Source organism: Callithrix jacchus, chromosome X, assembly GCF_049354715.1.
Source record: "Callithrix jacchus isolate 240 chromosome X, calJac240_pri, whole genome shotgun sequence".
Lineage (NCBI taxonomy): Eukaryota > Metazoa > Chordata > Mammalia > Primates > Cebidae > Callithrix > Callithrix jacchus.
In genome coordinates this window covers 48,101,349-48,123,126 of record NC_133524.1, presented here as the reverse complement: position 1 = coordinate 48,123,126, position 21,778 = coordinate 48,101,349, and the positions used below count along the sequence as shown (strand labels likewise).

General features: G+C 46.6%; 2 protein-coding genes and 1 pseudogene across 16 annotated transcripts in view; 2 read left to right on the top strand and 1 right to left on the bottom strand.

Moving 5' to 3' along the window:
* Positions 1–14,404, bottom strand: part of RBM10 (RNA binding motif protein 10) — a 38,393-nt gene extending 23,989 nt beyond the window's left edge. For 4 of the 15 annotated variants that reach the window (XM_035287621.3, XM_035287622.3, XM_035287626.3 and 1 more), the window contains exons 1-3: positions 14,109–14,404; positions 12,155–12,296; positions 10,319–10,360 (exon numbers count right to left, since the gene is read on the bottom strand). In XM_035287621.3, coding sequence (XP_035143512.1) covers positions 10,319–10,360; positions 12,155–12,296; positions 14,109–14,178 — 254 coding nt within the window. In that variant the 5' untranslated portion in view covers positions 14,179–14,404. The remainder of the gene's footprint in view (positions 1–10,318; positions 10,361–12,154; positions 12,297–14,108) is intronic. The other 11 variants (XM_035287623.3, XM_035287624.3, XM_054251509.2 and 8 more) reach the window with 3 other exon arrangements.
* On the top strand, positions 3,148–4,421 carry LOC100415577 (inositol-tetrakisphosphate 1-kinase pseudogene; annotated as a pseudogene).
* A 550-nt stretch (positions 14,405–14,954) lies between the features above and the next one.
* Positions 14,955–17,470, top strand: NDUFB11 (NADH:ubiquinone oxidoreductase subunit B11). Its single transcript, XM_008989195.4, has 3 exons — positions 14,955–15,174; positions 16,888–17,018; positions 17,195–17,470. Exons 1-3 carry the CDS (start codon positions 14,968–14,970, stop codon positions 17,316–17,318), a joined length of 462 nt encoding a protein of 153 aa, XP_008987443.1. The 5' UTR covers positions 14,955–14,967; the 3' UTR covers positions 17,319–17,470.
* Positions 17,471–21,778: the final 4,308 nt, after the last annotated feature.

The window sequence follows — 21,778 nt, the reverse complement described above, 5'->3', positions numbered from 1 at the left end:
TCGAGACCAGCTTGGCTAACATGGTGAAACCCCATCTCTACTAAAAATACAAAAAATTAACTGGGCGCGGTGGCACCTGCCTGTAGTCCCAGCTACTCAGGAGGCTGAGGCACGAGAATTGCTGGGACCTAGGAGGTGGAGGTTGCGGTGAGTCAAGATCCCGCCACTGCACTCCAGCCTAGGTTACAGATAGAGACTCTGTCTCCCCCAAAGGAAATTAGCTGTGTGTGAGGCTCAGGATCCCCTGAGCCAGAGAGATAGAGGCTGCAGTGAACTCTGATCATGCCACTGCATTCCAGCCAGCCAGGGCAACACAACGAGACCCTGTTTCAAAAAATAAGTTAAATAAATAAATAAAATAAAGTTTTACTGGAACACAGCTATACTCATTCCTTTATAAGTTATCAGTGACTGTTTTCAGTTTAGTTGCAACAGAGGCAGTCTTGGAATGCAAAAAATATTTATTTACTATCTGACCCTTTACAGAAAAGTGTTGCCCCCTAAGAAAACAAAGTTGTTTATCTACCTCACTTCTTATGCCAAATAAATTCTGGATCGGTGAAAACTTAAATCCCCAAATAGAAACCATAAAAATATTAAAGCAATCTCTCTCTCAAAAAAAAATAAAAATCTTGAAACTGCTTTCTCATGTGGCTGAACTACTTTGCATTCTGAATGCATATAAGCATTCTTTTCTTTGCAGCCTTGCCAACATCTGTTCTTATTTTTTAACTTTTTAATAACTGCCATCTGACTCGCATGAGATGGTATCTCACTGTGGTTTTGATTTGCATTTCTCTGATGATTAGTGATGTTGAGCATTTTTTCATATTTGTTGGCCACTTGTATGTTATCTTTTGAGAAATATCTGTTCATGTCCTTTGCCCATTTTTTAACTGGATTTTTTACTTCTTGATTGTTGATTTAATTTCCTTGTAAATTCTGGATATTAGACGTTTGTCAGATGTGTAGTTTGTGAACACTTTCTCTCCCATTTTGTAGGCTGTCCATTTACTCTATTGGTAGTTTCTTTTGCTGTGCAGCAGCTCTTTAATTAGGTCCAACTTGTCAATTTTTGGTTTTGTCGCAATTGCTTGTGGGGACTTAGCCATAAATTCTTTGCTAAACCCTGCATCAAGAAGGGCATTTCTTCTAGGATTTTTTTTTTTTTTTGAGACAGAGTTTTGCTTTTGTTGCCCAGGCTGGAGTGCCACGGCACAATCTCGGCTCACAGCAACCTCTGCCTCCTGTGTTCAAGCAATTCTCCTGCCTCAGCCTCCCAAGTAGCTGGGATTACAGGCATGTACCACCATACCCAGCTAATTTTTGTATTTTTAGTAGAGATGGGGTTTCTCCATGTTGGTGAGGATGGTCTCAAACTCTCGACCTCAGGTGATCCGCCTGCCTTGGCCTCTCCCAAAGTGCTGGGATTACAGGCGTGAGCCACCGTGCCCAGCCGACTTCTAGGATTTTTATAGTCTGAAGTCTTACATTTAAATCTTTAATCCATGTTAATTTTTGTATACAGTGAGAGACAAGGGTCCGATTTCATTCTGCATATGGCTAGCCACCTATCCCAGCACTACTCATTGAACAGGAAGTCCTTTCCCCTTTGCTTACTTTTGTTGATTCTGTCAAAGATCAGATGGTTCTATGTGTGTGGATTTCTGTGTTCTCTACTCTGTTCTACCGGTTTTTGTGTCTGCTTTTGCACCAGGACCATGCTATTTTGATTACTGTAATTTTATAGTATTGTTTGAAGTTGGGTAATGTGATGCCTCTGGCTTAGTTCTTTTTGCTTAGGATTGCTTTGGCTATTCGACCCAGCAATCCTGCTACTGGGTATATACCCAAAGGAAAATATTTAATTCTATCACATGCACCCATATGATCACTGCAGCACTATTTTTTGTTTTTGAGACGGAGTTTCACTCTTGTTGCCCAGGCTGGAGTGCAATGGCACAATCTTGACTTACCACAACCTCTGCCCCCCGGGTTTAAACGATTCTCCTGCCTCAGCTTCCTGAGTAACTGGGATTACAGGCATGCACCACCATGCCCAGCTAATTTTGTATTTTTAGTAGAGACAGGGTTTCTCCATGTTGGTCAGGCTGGTCTCGAACTCCTGATCTCAGGTGATCCACTGGCCTTGGCCTCCCAAAGTGTTGGGATTACAGGCATGAGCCACCGTACCTGGCCACTGCAGCACCATTCACAATAGCAAGGACATGGAATCAGCCTGAATGCCCATCAACAGTGGATTGAATAAAGAAAAATGTGGTACATATATACCATGGAATACTATGCAGCCATAAAAAAGACAAAATCATGTCCTTCATGGCCATATTGATGGAGCTGGAGGCTGTTATTCTAAGCCACCTACTGCAAAAACAGAAAACTAAATACTGTATGTATTTAAATGTTGAATGCACATGAATGTAAATATTGGAATGTCACACATTGGGGATCACTAGACCAGGGAGGCAGGAAGGGGGGGCTTGGGCTGAAGAGCCATCTGTTGAGATCTAAGCTTACTGCTTGGGTGATGGGATTAATGAAGCCCCAAGCCTCAGTGTCATGCAATTTACCCATGTAAAAAACCTGTATGGGCTGGGTGCGGTGGCTCACTCCTGTAATCCCAGCACTTTGGGAGGCTGAGGGGGCAGATCACTGAGGTCAGGAGCTTAAGACCAGCCTGGGCAACATGGTGAAACCTCATCTCTACTAAAAAATACAAAAATTAGCTGGGCATGGTGGCGTGCATTTGTAGTCCCAGCTACTGGGGAGAGTGAAGCATGAGAATTGCCTGAATGTGGGAGGTGGAGGTTATAGTGAGCTGATCCCACCACTGCATTCCAGCCTGGGCGACAGAGTGAAACTGTGTCTGAAACAACAATAACAACAACAAAAACAACCACCACCACCACCTGTACATGGGCCACAGGCTCCAGCTGGGTGGCCAGGATACCAGGCCGAAGAGGAAGTGGTGGTTGTGTCAGCGGAACTGAACAACTTAGCCCCACACCCCAAGCCTGTTCCATGTCCCTGCCGCCAGGAAGTACCCACATGCTCCTAGCACACACTGGCCAATGAACTCAGCCTGTGGGCAATTTCTTCCAGACATAGGGTCTGTGCCCGAGGAGGAAGATGCAGACTTTTCGGAAAGGCAAGAGAGTTGGCTACTGGCTCAGTGGGAAGAAAACCAAGAAGCTCAATTTCCAAGCCTTAGCAGAGCAGTGCAGGAAGTGAGGGATAGAAGTCGTACAGCTAAACCTTAGCCAGGTGGAGCAGGGACCCCTGGATGTCATAATTCACAAGTTGAACGTCATCCTTGAAGCTGACCAGAATGAAAGCCAGTACCTGGAGCTCGTGCAAAGGTTTCAGGAGTACATCGATGCCCACCCTGAGACCATCATCCTGGATCCCTTCCCTGACATCAGAACCCTGCTCGACAACTCCAAGTCCTGCAAGCTCATCTGGAAGATTGAGGTCTACATGGAAGATGACAGATCTGCTCACTGCCCTTCATGGGGCACGAGCCTGTGCGGGGATGACACCACGTAGCTACTGGAGAACGGCCTGGCTTTCCCGTTCATTTGCAAAACCAGAGTGGCAACAGCACCAACTCTCATGAGATGGCTACTGTGTTCAACCAGGAGGGCCTGAACGGCATCCAGCCACCCTGTGTGGTCCAGAATTTCATCAACCACAACACTGTTCTGTACAAGGTGTTCATGGTCAGTGAGTCCTACACCATGGTTCAGAGGCCTTGCTCAAGAACTTCTCCACAGGCACAATGTAACCACAAGTCCATCTTCTTCAATAGCTACAATGTGTCAAAGCCGGAGTCATCATCGGTCCTGACGGGAGCTGGACAAAATCGAGGGATCTGGTCTGTTCAAGCACAGCCAAGCAATGAGGTCATCCAGGAGCTCTCCCGGGCCCTGCAGCAAGTGCTGGGCATATGGCTGTTCAGCATGGACATCGTCATCAACAACCAGATGGGGCAGCATGCCGTCATTGACATGAATGCCTTCCCAGGATACGAGGGCATAAGCGAGTTTTTCACAGACTTCCACAACCACACCACCGAAGTCTTGCAAGTCCAGAGCACAGCCATGGGAGCCACGGGGTATGTGGCCCCACTGAGGCACAGCAAGCTCCTGGCCAAGTCAGCGGGCAGCCTGGCAGGCGAGCAGACATGCATCGCCAGCCCTGGCTGCTGCAGCAGCATGATAGGCCAGGACGCACCCTGGAAGACCGAGGCCAATACAGGTGGTACCGCCAAAATGCCACACCAGAGACTCAGCTACACCACCCATGTGTTGCCCAGCTTCCAACAGCACTGTGTGGCCTCCCTGGCCACTAAGGCCTCCTCCCAGTAGCCACTGAGCCAGGATCCAGAGGGGCAGCGCCAGGCACACAGCATACCCACTAGGCCAACAGCTCCCAATGGCGATGCTACTGCTAAGAATCCCCAATGATCTGATTTTAAAAAAAATTTTCACCTGCTTTCCTGATGTCATCATCTGAATGAGGGGTGGGGGAAGATGGAAGAGAATACCAAGTGGTCCAGCCTTGGGGAAAACGGCTATCCACGTGATTCCTGCTGTGCAGACCTCTTCACTGAGTTTAAAAAAACAAAACAAAAAACTGCCGGGCTTGGTGGTTCATGCCTATAATCCCAGCATGCTGGGAGGCCAACGCGGGCGAATTACCTGAGGTCAGGAGTTCAAGACTAGCCTGGGCAGCATGGTGAAACCCCATCTCTACAAATAATACAAAAACTAGCCAAGTGTGGCGGCATGCACCTGTAATCCCAGCTACTCAGGAGGCTGAGGTAGAATTGTTTGAACCCAGGAGGCAGAGGTTGCAGTGAGCTGAGATCGTGCCACTGCACTCCAGCCTGGGGAACAAGAGCAAGACTTAGTCTCAAAAAAAAAAAAAAGAAAAAAATTTATCACCTTTAGAGTGAGGAAAGTCTTCCACAGCAAGACAAATCCCAGCAGTCATAAAAAAAATAAATCTAGCTTTGTATAAATTATAAATCTCTATAGGGTGTAAAACATGAGAAACTTAGAAATCAACATGTAATAAAGCAAGTATGGTACAACGGGACAGGGACTCCCGTTAACAGTAAAATCTAGTGGGCTGGGCATATGGTTCACGCCTGTAATCCCAGCACTTTGGGAAGCCAAGGCGGGTGGATCACCTGAGGTTGGTAATTTGAGACCAGCCTGACTAACACGGAGAAACCCCATCTCTACTAAAAATACAAAATTAGCCGGGTATGGTGGCACATGCCTGTAGTCCCAGCTACTTGGGCAGGAGAATCGCTTAAACCTGGAAGGTGGAGGTTGCAGTGAGCCGAGATCACGCCATTGCACTCCAGCTTGGGCAACAAGAGCAAAACTCTGTCTCAAAAAAAAAAAAAAAAAAAAAAGCTTTGGTGGATGAATACATATGGTGTTCATCGTAAAATTCTTTCAACTTTGCTACATGCTTGAAATGTCACACTAATATATGGAAAACACCATAAAGATTAGTAACAAATGAGGTTAATATCTTTTAAACACGTTTCCAAACATTTTGGTTGATTTCCATTTTTTTAAACAATTTGTTTATGTATTCATTCAATAAATATTAACCTAACATTTTGCTATACATCAAGTACTATTCTAGGTGCTGGGGATACTGCTGTGAACAAAATGAAGTCCCTATCCTCATCAACTCAGCTTGGAACCCAAATTGTTTCTCTTTTTTTTTTTTTTTTTTTGAGGGGGTCTCGCACTGTCCCCCAGGCTGAAGTGCAGTGGCGCAATCTCATCTCACTGCCACTTCCACTTCCTGGGTTCAAGAGAGTCTCCTGCCTTAGCCTGCCGAGTAGCTGGGATTATAGACATCTGCCGCCATGCCCAGCTAATTTTTTGTATTTTTAGTAGAGACAGGGTTTCACCATGTTGGCCTGGTCTCAAACTGCTGACCTCGTGATTCACCAGCTTCAGCCTCCAAAGTGCTGGGATTACAGGTGTGACCTACCACACCTGGCCCTAAACGGTTTCCTTACAATAAATGCCTAGACAAGAAATCACTGTCAGTGGTATGAGTATCTTAGTATCTTTAAGATTCTAGATATAATCAATTTGAACTCTAGTCATCAAAATTCAAGAACCGGGCCAGCGTGGTGGCTCATGTCTGTAATCTCAGCACTTTGGTAGGTCAAGGCGAGTGGATCACTTGAAGTTGGGAGTTCAAGACCAGCCTGGACAACATGATGAAACCTCTCTATACTAAAAATACAAAAATGGGTCAGGCATGGTGGCATGCGCCTATAATCCCAACTACTCAGGAGGCTGAGGCACGAGAATCGTTTGAGCCTGGAAGACGGAGGTTGCAGTAACCCAAGATCTTGCCACTGTACTCCAGCCTGAGTGACAGAGTGAGGCTGTCTCCAAAAAAAGAAAAAATTTCAAGAACTGTACAGATAGGCCGGGCACGGTAGCTCATGCGTGTAATCCCAGCACTTTGGGAGGCTGAGGCAGATGGATCACGAGGTCAAGAGATCGAGACCATCCTGGCCAACATGGTAAAACCCTGTCTCTACTAAAAATACAAAAAATTAGCCCAGTGTGGTGGCACATGCCCGTAATCCAAGCTACTTGGGAGGCTGAGGCAGGAGAATTGCTTGAACCCAGGAGGCAGAGGTTGTGGTGAGCCGAGAATGTGCCATTGCACTCCAGCCCGGGCAACAAGAATGAAAAAAAGAACTGTACAGATAGGAATTTATACATTTCAGATGAAATTATCCTAAACTCTCTTAACATCCAAGATCCAGACCAAATACATTCAGGTATTGAACTCAGGAAGGGAACATATTTGGATAGAGAGGAATACTTTTAACTGGCCACCAGAGCACTTTGTACAAACACCTTCCAAAGGCATACATACCCCTTTTATAAAGCATTTCTAGGATGCTGGACTGAATCACCATATATGAGAATCTTCACAAAATGAGTATATTTCTAGAAAATATAAAATGCTAAAATTGGCAGAAGAGATGAAACAGTAATCAAAAAATAGCTTCAGATGCTTTTTTAAAATTTATTTTATTTTTTTCAGACAGGGTCTCTGTCACTGAGGTTGGAGTGCAGCGTCATAATCCACAGCCTCAATCTCCCAGGCTCAGGTGATTCTCCTGCCCCAGCTTCCTGAGTAGCTAGAACTACAGGCACCTGCTACCATGCCCAGCTAATTTTCGTATTTTTAGTAGAAACACAGAGTTTTGCCATGTTGCCCAGGATGGTCTTGAGCTCCTGGGTTCAAGCGATCCACCTGCCTCGGCCCACTGCATCCAGCCTCCAGATGCTTTTAAAGGCGAGTTCTACCAAGTTTTTCAAGGTACAGATAATTCTTATACAAATTTCTCCAATAAAGAAAGAAATCACAAAGGCTGTCCACTTCATGTCATGAGGCTAAAGGCTGCCCACTTCATGTCATGAGGCTATCTTGATTCCAATGCCAGATAAATACTGAAAATAAAATTATTGGCCAGGTGCAGTGGCTTGTGCCTGTAATCCCAGTACTTTGGGAGGCTGAGGTGGGTGGATCACCTGAGGTCAGGAGTTCAAGACCAGCCTGGCCAATGTGGTGAAACCCCATCTCCACTAAAAATATACACAAAAAAATAGCTGGGCATTGTGGCAGGTGCCTGTAATCCCAGCTACTCGGGAGACTGAGGCAGGAGTATCACTTGAACCTGGGAGGTGGAGGTTGCAGTGAGCAGAGATTGCGCCATTACACTTCAGCCTGGAGCAACAAGAGTGAAACTCCATCTCAAAAAAAAAGATTGGATTACTTCACTGATAAATACAGGTGTAGATATCCTAGATGATACAATAGCTAATAATATCTAACAAGGTTTTAAAAATATACATAAATCACTTAAATAACATTTCTGCCAAAAACTCATGAGTAAGCATTAAAAAAATCCAAACTAAGAAACATTCCACAAAACAACTAACCTCAAAATATGCTTTCAATATAATCCATAGGTTCAGGAAAAAAAAAAAAGACAAGGTCACAAAAGACAAAGAATAACTGTTTCAGATTAAAGGAGACTATAAAGGAGCTCAATGCAATACATGATCTTGGACTGGATCTGGAATGGGGAAAACCATCTAGAAAAGACAAGAAGAGTGATAACATCTGAATATGGGCTTTATATATGAAAAAGTACTATATAATTGTTAAATTTCCTGATATTGGTAAGTATATTGTGTTTATGGACGAGAACGCCTTTGTTCTTAGGACGTACATGCTGCCAGACTTAAAAGGTCATGTCTGCCACCAACTCAAACAACTGAGAAAAAAACAATATGTGTGCGTGTGCGCATGTGTGTATGTGTACGTATGTAAAGATATAGTGATAGAGCAAATGTGGGAAAATATTTACAATTCCGAGTAGAGGATATATGGGAATTCATCATACTTTTTCTTGCAACCTTTCTGTAAATTTGAGGTATTTTCAAAGTAAGAAGTTAAAAACATATATACATATCATGATCAAGTGGGGTACAGCTCAAGAATACCGAGGATATAATTTAAGGCAATTCATGAAATTTTTATTTACTTATTTTTTTGAGACCAAGTCTCACTCTGTTGACCAGGCTGGAGTGCCGTGACACGATCTTGGCTCACTGCAACCTCCACTTCCCAGGTTCAAGCAATTCTCATGCCTCAGCCTCCCTAGTAGCTGGGATTACAGGCATGCACCTCCATGCCTGGCTGATTTTTGTATTTTTAGTAGAGATGAGGTTTCGCCACTTTGGCCAGGATGGTTTTCAACTCCTGGCTTCAAGTGATCCACCCACCTTCACCTCCCAAAGTGCTGCAATCCACCATGCCAGGCCACAATTTATAAAATTAATGGACAAAGGGATAAAAAAAAAGCACATGATTTTGACGTTCAATACTTAACTCACGGTCAACCTTAGCAAACAAAGATTAGAGATTTTTCTTGATTTATTGAAGGATACATTCTAAAAACTTACTGCATGCATCATACTTAATGGAGAAACTTTAGATACGTTCCCTTTTATTCCTCTCCCTTCTTCCTATTGTCTCAACTACCACGTGCTGAGGATGGCTACATAGAAGGGGCTGTCTATCAGCCCTAGATTAATTGCTCATCTGCAGATTGCCTTTATGGTAAAGAAAAGTAAACTATCTTGTCTAAGTCATTATTCTTTGGATTTTCTGCCACAACCAGCCAAAGTAAATCTTAATTTGTGCACCCAATATCGCTTATACTATTTAATATGGTACTAAAAGTCCTAGACAATGCTATAACTCAAGAAAAAGAAAAAGTGACAGGATAGATTTGCATACAATATGACCAACTACTTAGAAAGAACATCAGAATCAACAATGAAGTATTAGAAATAACAAGGGCATACAGCAGGGGCAACTTACAGATATCATCAGCTTTCCTCTACCCCAGCAAATACCAGCATGAAAAGTATTTTTTTCAAAAATAAGATAATGGCCTGTAATCCCAGAACTTTGGGAGGCCAAGGCAGGTGGATCACTGGAGCCCAGGAATTCAAGATCAGTCTGGGCAACATGGCGAGACCCCCATCTCTACAAAAAATTAGCTGGGCATGGTGGTGTGTGCCTGTAGTCCCAGCTACTTGGGAGGCTGAGGTAGGAAGATCACCTGAGCCTGGGGAGGTCGCCACTGCACTCAAGCCTGGGTGACAGGGCAAAACCCCGTCTTGAGAGAGGAAAAAAAAAAAAAAGATAATGAAGATGACTAAAGTACCTAGTGATTACTTTAACAAAGAATACATAAGACCTGTATTTCCGTTTATGAAAATGCAAGATTTTTATGCTCTTTACATGAATTTCAAAATATTCTCTACACAGGTCTTGGATGAGATGACTACTTACAAAGACAATTTTCCCCAAATTCACAGAGAAGTTCAATGCAATATCAATCAAAATTCTTGTTTTTGAGGAACTTTGATAAAACTTTTTATATAGAATAAAGCCCTACAAATGACTAAATCAACTTTGAAAAGTAAGTGCAAAGAAGCTATCAAGACATTCTATAAAGCCATAATGATAAAAACAGTAAGGTGCTTCCACAAGAATGTGCAAACAGACCAATGCAACAAATTACATCACTCAAGACAGATCCATGTACGTGAGGGAACCTGAAATCAGATAAGGTACCACAGATCAATAAAGAATGGACCGTTTAAGAGGTGGTACTGGAAAAACCGCCTACTATATGGAAGAAAATAAAACCAGAGCCTACCTTATGCCATATTCAAAAGTGGAGTCTAGACGGATTAAAAATCTAAATGCAAAAGGTAAAACTATAGATTAAAAGATAAGGCAAAAAAGGTAATGTTAGCACATCAAAATTAGTAACAGACATCTACTCTTAAGGGAAAGTAAAATGCAGTGGACATGCCCCATGATGCTCTTGCCAGCAATTAGAAACAAAGCAGTAACATACACATGGCAATACAGACAGATGTTAAAAATACAGCACTATTAGCCAGTTGTGGTGGCTCACGCCTGTAATCCCAGCATTTTGGGAGGCCAAGGCAGGAGGACTGCCTGAGCCCTGGAGTTTCAGACCAGTCTGGGCAACACAGAGAGACCCTGTCTCAAAAACAAAAAAATTTCCACACTGAGTAAAATACAAAGTTCAGGAAACAGAAAGAAGACTGTGGCACTATGCCATGTGTGCCAACTGAAAACACACTCAAAACAATACTTTTTATTTTCATTTTCTATGAAAATGTATCCATTATGATATATTTTCTATGGCATGTATCATAGAAGGATACATATCAAACACGACAGAGTAGCTATTCACAGGGGTGGGAATTGGGAATAAAAGTGAAAAAATAAACATGGCAGGAAGAAGCCTTGTGCTGACCTATGACAGAAACCTACCTTGAACTGGACAGTATGATGAACTCAAACCTCTGCACTTGAGGGCTTTTAGAAGTCAAGGGTTTTATTTGGTAATAAAGTTTGAACAAAATATGTATGTCAGCTAATCAAACTCAGAAATGGCCACAGGGCACTTCTAGTGAGTACCATCCAAAAGCAAATGTCCTTCAAAAAACATTTCTTTTTTTTTTTCTACATGCACTTAGGGCATATTCAAAAAACATTTCTAATGAAAGTGAAGACTGAATAACACTAGGTGATGACCTTATCTCAAATTTGGGCTAACTTTTCAGAAAACAAAATATTACAATTGTACGTTTTTAAAAGGGGTGGTGGTAGAGGAAACCCTTTGTAAGACATTTCAAAAATTATTTTCTCTCTTTTTATAAAGCTATTAACTCTTCTGGAAGAGTTAGGTCTGCTTTTCTAGGCAATCTTCAAGTATCATGGCTGGGTCACCTGCCTCGGAATCACCTGGCTGGCGAGGGATCACTGAATTTTACTCAGGATTTCTGAATTTTACCCAGTGTTTCAGCTATTCCTTGTTCATAGCAGAGTTAAAGAAATAACTGAGAGTATCCATTCCAACTAAGTATCATGCCAACTGTAGCCCACACAGTCCCTGGAGTCTCCCACTACCTGACCTGGCTTGTTCCCTAGTGGTCCTGAGCAAATTCTGACTCTGATGGCGCCATTCCCACCCATCCCTCATACCCCAAGCTATAGCCCCAACCTATAGGGTTGCTCTGCTGCTGCTGCTCCTCCTCCTCCTCCTCCAGTGGCTGCCATCACCTCGCTAAACGGTACCACACAAACATATCAAGGTCGTCCAAGCTGGAAATCTGGATGTCAGTTTTGATTCCTCCCTTTCTCTTGATCCTTTCCCACCCTCACATCCAACCATGGTACCCACCAAGGTGTTCTTAACCACCTGTAAACTGCATGGCCTCCCTGTGACACCCTGAGTATTGAGAAGGATGCATCTCATGTCTCATTCATCACTGCATTCTCAGAGCCTAGCACAAGTCCTGGCTCACAACAGGTGCCAAATACCTGTCTGCTGAAAAGAAACCCATCTGCTATGCTGTTTCCTCTACCCAGAAGCCCCATCCTAGCACCTTCTTGGATCGATTCTCACATAGAGGCAAGCCTAGGCTGTTTGGAAGGCTGGGAACAGATAACTCACCGTCTTTCATACTCCATGTCCTGATAGGACCTTCGGGGGCTGCTGGGGCCCCTCCTCAGCCGCTGGCTCCGTTTCACTTCCCAGCCACCCCCACTGCTGCTACCATGATCTGCCAGCCTGGGTGATTCTTCCTGCAGGGACTCTGGGAAGAGTGAAGGGAAGAAAGGGGTCAAAGCAGTTGGGGCAGAGAGGGTCTCCTTGACAAAGATTGTTGTCAAGGCTCTCCGCCTTGTCTTCCAGATCCCAGCACTCCTGTGCATCATAATGTGAAGGTACCACATACTTGGCCTGCTCCTTCCTTTCCTCACAAACACGAGGCTAGAGCCCACTGCCCTAGAAAACAGCAAGGCCTTCAGCAGACAGAGGGCATCTTGGAGAAAGACCTGGCGATGCCACACACATTGTGATCAGGGCTTTGCCACCTGAGACAGGTAGACAAATTCAAGCCTGGGGATGCATCCCAGGGTGGGGGTAGGGGACTCTCAGTGCTGAAAGTCTTGCTGACATTCAGCACATCAGGCAAGATCTGATAACAATGGGGATCCCACGCACGCACCAGGCTCCTTCCCTGGGCCCCAAGGTACCATCCCATCCTCCCAAGAAGCTGCTGGCTGCCCCCTTTAAGGAAGCAAAAGGCCATGAAAGGCTCTTGGGGGTATGTGTGAAGGGGGTAACTTGGCAACGAGACAGCTGCCACCTCCCTGGGCTCCTGGCCAACACAGCCTTGGCCCTCACACAGCAAATGGCTCAGCCCTGAGCCCTGTCTCTTATGTGCAGCAAGGTCCCAAAGTGATTGTCTCCCCAGGGCTCAAGCCTATTTTCCACAGGCAAAAGGGGCCCTTTTGGAGGCTGTTCTGAACCACTGTTCTCTACTGGGATGGAGCAGCAAACACTTCATCCAACCCTCAGGGCTATGGTGAGAACTTAGGGAGTCCTGAGAACCGTGTGACCCAGCCAGAGGTCAGGATGAATCCCAGATCTTCGGGCCCCACCCTATGAATAGGGATCAGGTAAAGCTAGGCAATAATAGCACCTGCCTAACTCTAGGTTGCTGCCACACCTTTGCTCTATGCGTGCACATACACACACTCCAGTTTTCTCTTCCTCCTCAAGCCACAGGGAACCCGAGTTACCTGCTCCCAGGTGAGCAAGAGTTAGAATCACACCAGAGGCACTGGCGGTTGAGAGCCAGATCCAAAAACCCTCAAGAGACTCTGGCAAAGGGGCCAGAGTCACACAGTAACATCTACCACAGCCAAGGGCCAGTCACAGACACGAGCCTCAAATAACTACGGGCCCACATCACAGAAGGAACCCACAGTAAGGGCCACAGTTACACACACACTGGGTCCCCTTTCCACAGATAAGCATCAGTGTCACAGATAGGAACTCCCCAAAAGAAGCGGCAACGAGTCACACACACATTCCCTGAATCCCCCTCTCCACCCAATAAGAGGGTTTGGGCCAGTCACAAGACAGTCGTCCCCCCAGCCCCGCCCCACAGATAAGGACCAGAGTCACAGACACACACCCCCCACCAAGGGTAAAGACCAGAGTCACATCCTCCCTCCAATCCTCCAGGAAAAGAGACCAGAACCACAGAACATTTCCCCATGGACCAATACACACCAGATTTAACACAGAGCAGCATCCCTCGCCCATGCACAAACTCAAAGTCGCAGACAACCGCTTACCCACGAAAAAACTTCGGTGTAGCGGACACAGTGATCCACGGCAGCCCACTCCCATCCGTCCCTCCCTTCCCCCAACCCGCGTGCACCCAGCCAGTGTCCCAGTCGCGCACGCGCCTTTGCTCACACCAAAAAAAAAAAAAAAAAAAAAACACCACCCCCTCCCGGGTTAAGACATTGCACGCACCCCTCCGTTCCACGCATCCCCCCGGCCCGAAGTCCGCCCTCGCGCCTCCTCTACGTCCCCGCCCCGGGCCCCTTACCTCCGCCCCCACGACCAGCGTCGACGCTCACCTTCTCGGCCCGGGCTGTCAAGGGAGGGCTCCCAGACATCACCTCCGCCCGCCGCCACCTCCTCCAACTCTCCCAGCTCAGCCGGAGCCGGAGCGCGCAACAACCAAGTCCGAGGCTGCGGGCAGATCGCGGGGAGGGGAGAAGCGCCAAGCGCGCTGCCCTCCCAGGGAAACTCACTGCCGCCTACTGCCAGCCGGCCACAGTCATCAGCTCAAAATGGCGACGACAAGAAGGGAGTCGGCGCTCCGACCACCATCCACCTACTAAGGAAGCGCGCTCTGGCCAGCCCCGGCGATTGGCCGCTGCCCGCCAGGGGCCAGCCCTAGCCTCCTCTGATTGGTAAGCGCTTGCCACCTCCTCACACCCTGTGCGAACGCTCCCCTAGTCGAGAAAAGGAGTAGCTATTGGCCAATCTGGCAGGGCCCGCTTTTTAGAAGCCTGACTTCCTTTGAAGATGAAAGACTAGCGGAAGCTCCACCTCTTTCCCCAAAGGGCGAGGGAACTCTCTGGGCGATTGGTTGAGAAATGTACCAACCCGAATGTCACCGATTTCTTCCTATCCAGGAAATTAGCAGCCCCATCGATAAGAAATCAATAAGAAATTTCTCAGCCTGGCCGAAAGAGTGAGAGAATGGTTGGCACCACAAAGCCATGACAACTGGAGGCAAAGAGGATTGCTCTACGCCCTGCCTCATTAGAAAACAAAATCAGATCTGGGACCTATTAAGCGGGCGGGGACGGAGCGATAATTGTCGCGCTCGCACCCACTGCAGTTGCGCACAGTCGCATTTCCGTCTCCGCCCCTGAGCCCCTGCAGCACCGTCTGTCATGGCGGCTGGGCTGTTAGGTTTGACCGCTCGCCGTCTTTGGGCGGCAGCGGCGACGCGAGGGCTCCCGGCCGCCCGCGTCCGCTGGGAATCCACCTTCTCCAGGACTGTGGCCGCCCCACCCGTTGCGGCGGGAAAGCGGCCCCCGGAACCGACCGTGGAATGGCAAGAGGACCCAGAAACCGAGGACGAAAACTTTTATGAGACGGTGAGAGGGAGGGGAAAACGGAACGCCGAAGGGGTCAATCCGGGAGCGACAGTTGGGGTGCTGTAGAGGACGTTCTTAGTCAGTAGAGGACTGCGTGGTCGGCGAAAGAAGACGTGGGAATTTTGCCTACTTTGTGGTCCTCCTTTGTCTCTGGGTATCGAACGAAGGTTCCAGGGCCAGAGACAGGATTGGTTTTATTTTGCAGACAGAAACCACACCTCATGTGGACAGCAGTCAAAACACATTAGAAGCAATATAATACAACAACAATTATACTAAACACTGATATGGCAGTTGCTCGTTGCCGTCTGCGTTCCTTTTTTTTTTTCCTTAGAGACGAGATCTCGCGATGTTGCTCAGGCTTGTCTTGAACTCCTGGGCTCAAGCGATCCTCCCGCCTTGGCCTCCCAAGGTGCTGGGGTTACAGGTGTGAGCCACTGCTCCGGCCCCTGTCTGTGTTCTAAACACTCTACGTGGATTAACTCATCTTATCCTCAAAACAACCCCGTTTCAAGGTAGGCACTATTATTATACTCATCCTACAGACGAGGAAACTGAAACACAGCGATGTTAAGTGGATTACCCAAGCTCACATAACTGAATACATGGTGGAAGTGGAACTGTTATTTGAATTTAGGACTACCAGATCTGTTGTGCTGTATTAATAGCAGATGTTTTGAAATCAGGCAGCACTGACGGTTACCCACCCATGTGATCTTGGGAAAGTAGCATAACCCGTTGGTGCCTCACATTCTTTGTCTGTAAGATGGGAACAGTAATAAGACACCTTCGAAAAAATAAGACACCCCACCTGCCTCATGTAATTAAATGAGTAAAAATGGTCAGAACAGCAGTTGGCACTTCATGAGTATGTACTCAGCACTAGAACGTGTTTGTTATTACCATGTTTCACCTCACTGCGATATTGTGAGGTTTGTCTATATGAGAAGACTGGCACATAATAAGTACTTCATCAATACTAACCTCTGGTTAAGGGGCTTGGATATATAGGATGCATGTTCATTCTGCAAATATGTATTGAGGGCCTGCTGTATGCCAGGCTCAGTTCAGGGCACTGGGGGATACAGCAGCGTGGAAATCAGACAAAGCACATGCTCTCATAGAGCTTACATGATAGTGGGGAAGACAGAAAATAAACACATAAAATATTAGAAAACAATACAGAATAGTATAATAGATAATATAATGTGATACAGAGAATGGGGAAGGTGTGGTGTGCTACTTTGGTAAACACAGGCTAAAAAGAGACACAGAAGGAAGAGAGGATGTGAAGACAAAGTTAAGCAGGATAAGTGGATAGAGAGTGACTTGGGTGTAGCGGGCTGTTTCATTAGGTTGAGTCATAAGAAATTGCCCATATTCAACCATTCGTGACCTATAAAAATAGCAGTTTCTTATGCTTCAACTTTGATAGACAAGGTAACTAGGGAGTGCCTCCTGCAGGAAGTGGTGATGAATCTAAAACTTTGAATGAGGAGACAGATCGAGCCATGACTAGAGCTGGAAGAAAGGCTTTCCAGGCAGAGAGAGCAGCAAGTGCAGCGGTCCTGCGGTGGGAAAGAGTTTGACATGTCCTAAGAATGGAAACAGGAATTTAGTGAGAGAGGGGTGCATGGAGACCCAAGTTATACAGGGCCAGAATAAGGCTTGTGGGGCAGCAGGAAGCCCTTATTAACCTCTCCTTTTCCACAGAACCCAGACTCCCATGGTTATGACAAGGACCCCGTTTTAGACCTCTGGAACATGCGAATTGTCTTCTTCTTTGGTGTCTCCATCGTCCTGGTCCTTGGCAGCACCTTTGTTGCCTATCTGCCTGACCAGAGGTGCATGGGGTGTCCAAGAGTGTGGGATGGGTAGGGGGCAGAGGCAGGGGTAGTGGAGGTTGAAGGGGACTCTGCCAGGAGTCTTGTTCCTGCACCATTGGGAATGGGGAGCTAGGATGGGGGATTGGTGTCTAGTGAGGCTCCCTCAAGTCTGCCCCTGCTATTGCCACCACCAGGATGGAGCAATGGTCCCGCCGCGAAGCTGAGAGGCTTGTGAAATACCGAGAGGCCAATGGCCTTCCCATCTTGGAATCCAACTGCTTTGACCCCAGCAAGATCCAGCTACCAGAGGATGACTAACCAGTTGCTCAGTGGGGCTCAAGAGGCACCGTCTTCCCCACCCCCTGCCTGCCATTCTGACCTCTTCTCAGAGTATCTAAAGGGGCTGATTCAAAGGCCTTGAACCTGAAATTTAAAAAAAGGAAAAATAAATAAAGAGGCTGAAAGTCTGACTTGCTGGTGTTGATTGTATTGTGAGGGGGACATGGGGTGGTGGTGTTGGAAGCTTTAAAAGGGCTGCTGCAGCCTTTCCTGGGTGTTCTGGTTATGTATTGCTGTGTAGCAAACACCTTAAAATGTAGTGGCTTAAAACCACAATTCAGTCTTCTCTTTCATGGCCCTGTGGGTTGGCTGCAGTAAGGTGGCCCTTTGTGGTCTCAGGTAGTTGCAGCTAGATGGTGGCTGGGGCTGGAGTCATCTGAAGGCTCAACTGGGCTGGGTGTCTAAGATGGCTTCTTCACTCACATGTCTGGCACTTCAGTCCTCTTCCATGTGGCCTCTCTCCAGCAGAATAGCCTAGTTTTTGTTTTCTTTGTTTTTTTTGTTTTGAGATGGAGTGTTCTTGTCACCCAGCCTGGAGTGCAGTGGTGCAATCTCGGCTCACTGCAACCTTCACCTCCCAGGTTGAAGCAGTTCTCCTGCCTCAGCTCCCGAGTAGCTAGGATTCCAGGCGCCTGCCCCCACGCCCAGCTAATTTTTGTATTTTTGGTAGAGACAAGGTTTTACCATGTTAGCCAGGCTAGTCTTGAACTCCTGACCTTAGGTGGTCCGCCTGCCTCAGACTCCCAAAGTGCTGGGATTATAGGCATGAGCCACCATGCCCGGCCTAAACTTAGCCTCTTACATGATGGCTCGGGGCTCCTCTGGATGGGAGTGTGGCACATGGGAAGAAATTGTTGGCAGCTATCTTTAAAGCCAGACCACCTCACTGGGACCTACTATGTTTGAAGAGAGGCCGAGGCGACCAGGGTTTAAGGTGGAGGGTGAGTGTTTTGTCTCCCCTCCCTGTCCCCTCTGCTTCTCTCTGGGCTTTGGGGTTTGCCCCTGTCCTGTGTGTTGGTGAGTCTGGATGCCTATATTCCCTTCTGCCCCAAATCTGGATGATCTCTAACTCAAAATATGCATCGGTGTATGTGTGTGTGCACGTGTGTCTGTTTGTCCCCTCACCCACCTTTCCTCACTTTGTCTTTCTGTGTCTTGAAATCAAGAGGTCTTTTCTCCTTTACTTTCTTCCTCTGTGGGAATAGGCTGTCTCCTTGCACTAGGGTTGCTCTCTGTCAGTCTGGCAGATGGAGTAGGGGACTTGTTCTGGCCTTGGCTGAGTTTGTTTCTTTCAAAGGCATCTCTGTTAAGTGTGAGCTTCCCTTTACTCTCCTGGCATTTCTGCCTTCCCCCTCGTGGCCCTCCTTCCACAGCTCCCACATTCAAATCCCTACCTCATAGATTCATTGCTACCATCTCCGTGCTTGTCCCTACCTGGGGCTTCAGAGGGTGTAGGAGCCTCCAGCTACTGGCTACAGGAAGAAAATCTGGCTTGCCAAACTCACAACCAGAGGCGATGCCCTACTTCTAGCTACTGAGTCTCAGGAGAGCCCATATCCACTTACATGTGGCTGAGCTGGGAGCCATATCTGCATGAGTCTTCATGCAAGTAAGGAGGACCCTGAGTGCTTCCCTTGCCCCAGCACTGCTTTGTGGGACCAGTCTCCCAACTCGAGTGTATACACCCCAAAGCAGAGAGTACTAATGTGTAAAAGGGAGCACTCTCTCCCCTCCTCGCTATAGTTAGTGGAACTATGGAAGTGAAAGGGGCATGTTACCCTAGCCACCAAGTACCTGGGTATACTGGAGCAATAACCCCTATATATTAACCTCAGCCTGGCACCCAGAGAGCATATTCTCTCCACTCATCCCCCACCAGGATGTAAATTCCAGAAGGGCAGGTATTCAGTTATGTTCTGTTCACTTTGTGTGTGTGTGTGAGATGGAGTCTCGCTCTGTCACCCAGGCTTAAGTACAGTTGCGAGATCTCGGCTCACTGCAACCTCCACCTCCAGGATTCAAGCAGTTCTTCTGCCTCAGCCTCCCAAGTAGCTGGGATTATAGGTGTGCATCACCATGCCCGGCTAATTTTTTGTATTTTTAGTAGAGACCATGCTGGCCAGGCTGGTCTCAAACTCCTGACCTTGTGATCTGCCCACCTCGGCCTCCCAAAGTGCTAGGATTATAGGCGTGAGCCACCGTGCCCAGCTGTTCTGTTCACTTAGAGCAGTGACTGGCATAGTATGTGTTTGATAAACGTTTGGTATTGATACCTCCTGTGTAGGTGACATCCCATATACCCATCCTCGCCTTCTGGCTGACAGTCCCTGAGGATGAACACTTCTCCTTCCTCTCTGCTCTGCCTCATCAAGCTCTGGGGCTCTTTAGAAGCCTCCATTCTGGTCAAACAAAGGGCTGCACTTTGACTTAATCGTAAAATTCAAGTCCTGGCCTCATTCTGACTACAATACTACCTTCCCCCTCCCTCATCATGGCCCAGCCACACTGGCTGACTCTTTATAAATCATTGAATTAAAATATACATGCAGAAAAGCCCATAAAGCTCATTTACGTTTTATAAATTAGGCATACCTATGTAACCAGCACTTAGGTCAAGAAACATACTTTGGGAGGCCGAGGCAGGTGGATCATAAGGTCAGAAGTTCAAGACCAGCCTGGCCAAAATAGTGAAACCCCATCTCTAGTAAAAATGCAAAAATTAGCTGGGCATGGTGGCGTGCACCTGTAATCTTAGGTACTTGGGAGGCTGAGGCAGGAGGATTGTTTGAACCTGGGAGGCAGAGGTTGCAGTGAGCCAAGATCGCACCACTGCACTCCAGCTTGGGCAACAGAGCGAGACTTAGTCTCAAAAGAAAAATAGAAAAAAAAAAGAAAACCCAGATTAGCAAAGCCCATGCCAGACAATTCTGGAGTGTCTATGGGGGATTGCTTACAGTTTTTCTCAACATCTTACCAGATTCACAGCGACTATTACCGATAAACATAAGCACCACAGAATAAACTCACAGCAGCCAAACTGTGAACTTGAAAATATATCAAGGGAAAGTGGACGGAAGGAAGGATTCAATGTTAAAAAAATGTGGAGCTGCAAATTTTGATCCTGAAATATTAGACTAAATGGAAACTATCCACAAATAAAACCCAGAATGACAGGATGTATTCATTCAACAAATATTTATTGAAGTGCCTTCAGGGCCCCAGGCACTGTTTTTGTTGTTTTGTTTTTATTTTTGTTTTGAGATAGGGTCTTGCTCTGTTGCCTCAGGCTGGAGTGCAGTGGGGTGACCATGGCTGTCTGCAGCCTGGACCTCCTGGACTCAAGCGATCCTCCTTCCCAGGCACTGTTATAGGCAATGGGGATACAGCAGGGAATAAAAGATTTAAAAATTCCTGCCCTCATGGAGCCTATATTCCAGCTGGGAGAGACAGAAAATAAACAGCACAATTAATTTGTATATTATATGTATGTAGGGAAGTGATAAGTATGCATTAACTTTAAATACAGGAGCTGGGTTCAGTGGCTAATGCCTGTAATCCCAACATTTTGGGAGGCTGAGGTGGGCAGATCACTTGAGGCCAGGAGTCTGAGGCCAGCCTGGCAACTGGGCAACATGGCAAAACATCGTCTCTACCAAAAATACAAAAATCAGCTGGGCGTGGTCGTGCACACCTGTAATCCCAACTACTTGGAAAGCTGAGGTGGAGGATTGCTGGAAGCTGGGAGGCGAAGGCTGCAGTGAGCTGAGATCGCACCACTGCACTCCAGCCTGGGTGACTGAGCAAGACCCTGTCTCAAAAATAGAAATAAATAAATAAGGTAAGGGCGTGTCAGGGAGTTGGGGGAGGGTAGAACCTGAATTTAAATAGGGTAGTCAGCAAAAGTGATTACTTGAGGAAAAAAATAGGAAGGAAGCCTGAGATGAGCTATAGAGATGCAAGAGCATTTCTGAAAGAACGAACAATTGGTACCAAGTCCCCAGAGCAAGAATGTGCCCGAGATGGTCAAGGAGCAGCCTGAGGCTAAGGAGCTATCTGAGGGAAGCTGTTACTGCTTGAAGCTGACACGGATGAGAGAACCAATCTATGGATTGAATCATCATTGTAAAAATTAACCAGAAAATGATCACAGTGACAATAACTTCAGAGAAATGAAAATGGCCAAAATTGTTTTGGGTTAACTGCACCACTATATGACATTTATCAAAGAATTAAATTGGCTCAGGAGAATTCACTCCAGGGCAAAGTTGCTCAATAAAAATTCACCTGAGTTGATCTAATTCCATTTTTTTTTTTTGAGACGGAGTTTCACTCCTGTTACCTAGGCTGGAGTGCAATGGCGCGATCTCGGCTCACTGCAACCTCCTTCTCCTGGGTTCAGGCAATTCTCCTGCCTCAGCCTCCTGAGTAGCTGGGATTAC

Bases quoted from the DNA above. Each gene is read 5' to 3' on its own strand.
- NDUFB11 (XM_008989195.4), top strand. From the start codon at position 14,968: ATGGCGGCTGGGCTGTTAGGTTTGACCGCTCGCCGTCTTTGGGCGGCA. The intron at 15,175-16,887 runs GTGAGAGGGAGG...CCTTTTCCACAG, and splicing joins ACGAAAACTTTTATGAGACG to AACCCAGACTCCCATGGTTA. The intron at 17,019-17,194 runs GTGCATGGGGTG...TGCCACCACCAG, and splicing joins GCCTATCTGCCTGACCAGAG to GATGGAGCAATGGTCCCGCC.